At 46.1% G+C, this 6000-nt stretch overlaps 1 protein-coding gene across 9 annotated transcripts in view; it reads left to right on the top strand.

Annotated features, from left to right (window-relative positions):
- The window catches only part of kif1aa (kinesin family member 1Aa), a 192561-nt gene that overhangs the window by 140470 nt on the left and 46091 nt on the right, over positions 1-6000 (top strand). For all 9 annotated transcript variants that reach the window (XM_046300999.1, XM_046300998.1, XM_046301001.1 and 6 more), the window contains 4 exons: positions 1194-1302; positions 1963-2029; positions 4098-4182; positions 4862-4967. In XM_046300999.1, the coding sequence (XP_046156955.1) occupies positions 1194-1302; positions 1963-2029; positions 4098-4182; positions 4862-4967 (367 nt within the window). The remainder of the gene's footprint in view (positions 1-1193; positions 1303-1962; positions 2030-4097; positions 4183-4861; positions 4968-6000) is intronic.

Below are 6000 nucleotides of genomic sequence, written 5' to 3'. Positions count from 1 at the left end.
CTCCTGTCTGGTTGACTTCCCCTACAGTTCTTCCTGTCTGGTTGACTTCCCCTACAGTTCCTACTGTCTGGTTGACTTCCCCTACAGTTCCTCCTGTCTGGTTGACTTCCCCTACAGTTCCTCCTGTCTGGTTGACTTCCCCTACAGTTCCTACTGTCTGGTTGACTTCCCCTACAGTTCCTCCTGTCTGGTTGACTTCCCCTACAGTTCCTCCTGTCTACTGTCTGGTTGACTTCCCCTACAGTTCCTCCTGTCTACTGTCTGGTTGACTTCCCCTACAATTCCTCCTGTCTGGTTGACTTCCCCTACAGTTCCTCCTGTCTGGTTGACTTCCCCTACAGTTCCTCCTGTCTACTGTCTGGTTGACTTCCCCTACAGTTCCTCCTGTCTACTGTCTGGTTGACTTCCCCTACAATTCCTCCTGTCTGGTTGACTTCCCCTACAGTTCCTCCTGTCTACTGTCATTGATATAATTGGGTAACCGACAGTCTTCATGGTAATTCATAAAAGTGGGTAACCGACAGTCTTCAGAGTCATTGATAGAAGTGGTTTACAGTCTTCAGAGTCATTGATAGAAGTGGGTATCCGACAGTCTTCAGAGTCATTGATAGAAGTGGTTTACAGTCTTCAGAGTCATTGATAGAATTGGGTAACAGACAGTCTTCAGAGTCATTGATAGAAGTGGGTAACAGACAGTCTTCAGAGTCATTGATGTAGGGTCAGACATTACCTGTTTGATAATAAAACCTGCCTCTGATGTGATGATTACGTTCACGTTTCTCAGGACCTAGGATATACATTGTAATAAAATGTTTCTTGTACTTGGGTAATATTGTATATAGATGCATATAATTAGTTTAAATTTTTTAATGTTTTATTCGTTTATTTGTCAGGGATCAAGCACAACAAATTTGCACTTGATTTAGCTACAATACTAATTTCCATCTCCAGAGGCAATCCTCTCTAACGTTAAGAGATGATTGTTTGCTTCCTGGGTTTTGTGGCCCTCCTGACTGAGTGATCTCATTCCGTTTCCACAGGACTGTACTGAATGGTTCCTTTCTCTCTCCATACATCTCTCTGATCACCCCTCTGTTTCAGCCCTTCTCTCCTCACAGTTCTCCATGTTCCCTGCTACTGGAGAGTGAGTGTCCTTGGCGGTAACCTTGTCTCCCTTCGCCTCCTCCCTTTAGTCCCTGCCACCAAGCTGACTGCCCTGATGCGCCCTACAGCCGGGCCCTGCCACTGCAAGTATGACCTCATGGTGTTCTTTGAGATCTGTGAGCTGGAGGCCAGTGGAGAGTGAGTATCAGTCACCACGAACACAGGATTACACTGTACTTTACAGCAAACCAACTCACCACAACCTTTTGTAAACCAAGTTGTATGAATGATAATCTACCACTGTTGACTGGCCTGATCTGTTCACAACCTTGGTGGTTGGCTCACTAGAAAATAAACAGATCCGGAAAGGGTTCCACTGCACTGCACATGCAGAGACTCAGAGACTCAGAGACTCAGAGACTCAGAGACTCAGCCACTCAGACTCAGAGACTCAGCCACTCAGAGACTCAGAGACTCAGCCACTCAGAGACTCAGAGACTCAGCCACTCAGAGACTCAGCCACTCAGAGACTCAGCCACTCAGCCACTCAGAGACTCAGCCACTCAGAGACTCAGCCACTCAGAGACTCAGCCACTCAGCGACTCAGCCACTCAGCGACTCAGCCATTCAGAGACTCAGCCATTCAGAGACTCAGAGGTTCAGAGACTCAAGAGACTCACAGACTGGTGGGTGAAATGGTAAGCCTGTTATGTACTACAAACGTCTTGATATAATGGATATTAACACAGTGGAATGTCGATGCAAGAACCAGAGTTACGAGAACAACAATATCAGCAACAGCTTTAATGTCATTCAGAACTTATTGGCCGATGTGAAATTTTTGTTCCTGCCCTACAGCTACGTCCCAGCAGGAGTAGACCATAGAGGAGGCATGCCTTGCCATGGGACGTTCATGCTGCACCAGGTGAGTCATTTTAGGGAGTGGAATGGCAGTTGTGATTTCATCTGATTTGCAGGTGGATATAATAATATAGAATCATATAGAATCATATAGTCTCATATAGAAGAATATAGAAGAATATTACATTTTACATTACATTTAAGTCATTTAGCAGACGCTCTTATCCAGAGCGACTTACAAATTGGTGCATTCACCTTATGACATCCAGTGGAACAGCCACTTTACAATAATGCATCTAAATATTTTAAGGGGGGGGGGGGGTGAGAAGGATTACTTTATCCTATCCTAGGTATAGGTATAGGTAATATAGAAGAATATGGAAGAATATAGAAGAATATGGGAGACAGGGTAAAGAAGTATTATTCATTGAGACAATTGAGACATGGATTGTGTATGTGTGATCCCTTATTGATGTCACCTGTTAAATCCACTCCAGACAGGTTATGGGATCATTTTTAAACCTTGAGACATGGATTGTGTATGTGTGCCATTCAGAGGGTGAATAGTCAAGACAAAAGACTGAAGTGAACGGGGTATGGTAGTAGGTTCCAGGCGCACCGGTTTGAGTGTGTCAAGAACTGCAACGCTGCTGGGTTTATTTTAACGCTCAACAGTTTTCCTGAGTGTATCAAGAACGGTCCACCACCCAAAGGACATCCAGCCATCTTGACACAACTGTGGGATGCATTGGAATCCCTGTGGAACGCTTTCGACAACTTGTAAAGTCCATGCCCCAATGAATTGAACTTGTTCTGAGGACAAAAGGATGGGGGTGCAACTGAACATCAGGAAAGTGTTCCTAATGATTTGTACACTCAGTGTGTATAAAATACTTTCTCTATCTTCCTGATACCCAGATGCTCCCAGAGGGTGGATAGTAAAGCTCTGTCAGTCTAGTCCAGTTCAGTCTAGTCCAGTTCAGTCTAGTCTAGTCCAGTCCAGTCTAGTCTAGTCCAGTCCAGTCTAGTCCAGTCTAGTCCAGTCCAGTTCAGTCCAGTCCAGTTCATTCTAGTCCAGTTCAGTCTAGTCCAGTCTAGTCTAGTCCAGTCCAGTCTAGTCTAGTCCAGTCCAGTTCAGTCCAGTCCAGTTCATTCTAGTCCAGTTCAGTCTAGTCCAGTCTAGTTCAGTCTAGTCCAGTCCAATCCAGTCTAGTCCAGTCTAGTCCAGTCTAGTTCAGTCTAGTCCAGTCCAGTTCAGTCTAGTTCATTCTAGTCCAGTCCAGTCCAGTTCAGTCCAGTCCAGTTCAGTCTAGTTCAGTCTAGTTCAGTCTAGTTCAGTCTATTTCAGTCTAGTCCAGTCCAGTTCAGTCTAGTTCAGTCTAGTTCAGTCCAGTCTAGTCCAGTCTAGTCCAGTCTAGTCCAGTCTAGTCCAGTCTAGTTCAGTCCAGTCTAGTCCAGTCTAGTCCAGTCTAGTCCAGTCTAGTCCAGTCTAGTTCAGTTCAGTCTAGTTCAGTCCAGTTCAGTCTAGTCCAGTCTAGTTCAGTCCAGTCCAGTGCAGTCCAGTTCCAGCCTCTATTTGGTTGCTTTGATTCTTGGTGTTCGTCCCGTGTTCTTATCTCTGGATGCTATCTCTCTGGACGTTATCTCTCTGGACGCTATCTCTCTGGACGCAATCTCTCTGGACGCTATCTCTCTGGACGTTATCTCTCTGGATGTTATCTCTCTGGACCTTATCTCTCTGGACGTTATCTCTCTGGACGCTATCTCTCTGGACGCTATCTCTCTGGACGTTATCTCTCTGGACGCTATCTTTCTGGACGCTATCTCTCTGGACGCTATCTCTCTTGACGCTATCTCTCTGGACGCTATCTCTCTGGACGGTATCTCTCTGGACGGTATCTCTCTGGACGCTATCTCTCTGGACGCTATCTCTCTGGACGCTATCTCTCTGGACGTTATCTCTCTGGACGTTATCTCTCTGGACATTATCTCTCTGGACGCTATCTCTCTGTCCTGGTGTTCTGGTGTCTCCGTTATCTCTAATGGTACATTCACTATTCTAGCTCTCTCTTATTCAATCTACCTCTCTCCCTTTCTTCTCTTCAATGCCCCCCCCCCACACCCCACCACAGGGTATTCAGAGGAGAATAACTGTGACAATCGTTCATGAGACCGGTGAAGACATCGTGTGGAAAGATGTCCAGGAGCTGGTTGTGGGTGAGTCAGGCTCACATTGAAGTGGACGGTGTGTGTTTGTTTGTTGTGTGTGTGCATGTGCCTGAGTGTGTGCTGTCTTTGTGAGTGTATGTCTCTCTGTGTGTGTGTGTGTGTGTGTGTGTGTGTGTGTGTGTGTGTGTGTGTGTGTGTGTGTGTGTGTGTGTGTGTGTGTGTGTGTGTGTGTGTGTGTGTGTGTGTGTGTTGAATATGTATTTAACACCAACATTTACAGTATGTAAGTTCTCCTCCTCTTCATCATCTTCATCCTTTTCTTTATCCCCCTCCTCTTCTTCTTCTTCCTCCTCCTCCTCACCCTCCTCCTCCTCATCTTCTTCCGCCTCCTCCTCCTCCTTCTCTTCCTCCTCCTCCTCATCTTCCTCCTCCTCCTCCTCCTCCTCCTCTTCTTCATCTTCCTCCTCCTCCTCCACCTCTTCTTCTTCCTCCTCCTCCTACCCCTCTTCCTCATCTTCATCCTCTTTTTCATCCCCCTCCTCCTCCTCCTCCTCTTCTTCTTCTTCCTCCTCCTGTTCTTCCTCCTCCTCATCTTCTTCATCTTCCTCCTTCCCCTCTTCTTCCTCCTCATCTTCCTCTACCTCCTCCTTCTCGTCCCCCTCTTCCTCCTCCTCGTCTTCCTCCTCTTTTTCCCCTTTCCTCCTCCTCCTCTTCCTCGACTCCCCAGGGCGTATAAGTAACTCTCCCGAGGGGGACGATACCATCATAGACCCCAACATCCTCTCTCTCAACATCCTGTCAGCTGGGTATGTCAGACCCATGCAAGACGACAGGTATGTCCCATATTCTACCCGTCAAAAGGGACCCAATCACCCATGGCTCATGTTCCAATAGCAGACTTATTCCACGATTCTAGGATTTTTTTGGTGGAGGGGGGGGGTGATTTGACAATATACGTTTTAGAGAATATATACAGTAAGTTACATAGAACATTCCGTTATATTTTGTTGATGCATAAATATCGTTTACTTTGTTTACATCAAAGTTCAAAGTTCCTTTACGGTCCTGAACATTTAAAGATTACATCATTACATCATTACATCATTACATCATTACATCATGACATCATAATAACCAATGCTCCTTTTGCAATGTCTTTAAAATTCTAAGATGTCACTAGGAATTCAAAACTGTAAATATGCACGATCACTATGGCGATGCTAGCACCGCCTTTCGTAAGCTCTGGGGTGCTCTAGAGACACGCGCACCTTGGGTTAAGCCAATCTCTGTGTCTCTCTCTACCAGCACACGGTGGGTTCAGCCAATCTCTGTGTCTCTCTCTACCAGCACATGGTGGGTTCAGCCAATCTCTGTGTCTCTCTACCAGCACATGGTGGGTTCAGCCAATCTCTGTGTCTCTCTCCACCAGCACACGGTGGGTTCAGCCAATCTCTGTGTCTCTCTCTACCAGCACACGGTGGATGAGGGACATACATACCTCTTTCTAAACAGCACAGCAAGCCACCTCCCATCACAGACAAGGAGCACAACCTCCCCTGGGATACAGAGAGCCAAACCACTGAACTACAATATATAACTACTGAACACAACCCCTTTAAGGCACGGCAGTTCACTACAATATATAACCACTGAACACAACCCCTTTAAGGCACGGCAATATATAACTACTGAACACAACCCCTTTAAGGCACGGCAATATATAACCACTGAACACAACCCCTTTAAGGCACGGCAATATATAACTACTGAACACAACCCCTTTAAGGCACGGCAATATATAACCACTGAACACAACCCCTTTAAGGCATGGCAGTTCACTACAATATATAACCACTGAACACAACC

This window comes from Oncorhynchus gorbuscha, linkage group LG15 (assembly GCF_021184085.1).
Source record: "Oncorhynchus gorbuscha isolate QuinsamMale2020 ecotype Even-year linkage group LG15, OgorEven_v1.0, whole genome shotgun sequence".
Lineage (NCBI taxonomy): Eukaryota > Metazoa > Chordata > Actinopteri > Salmoniformes > Salmonidae > Oncorhynchus > Oncorhynchus gorbuscha.
Note: the sequence above shows the minus strand (reverse complement) of the source record. Positions and strands in the feature narration are given on the sequence as shown.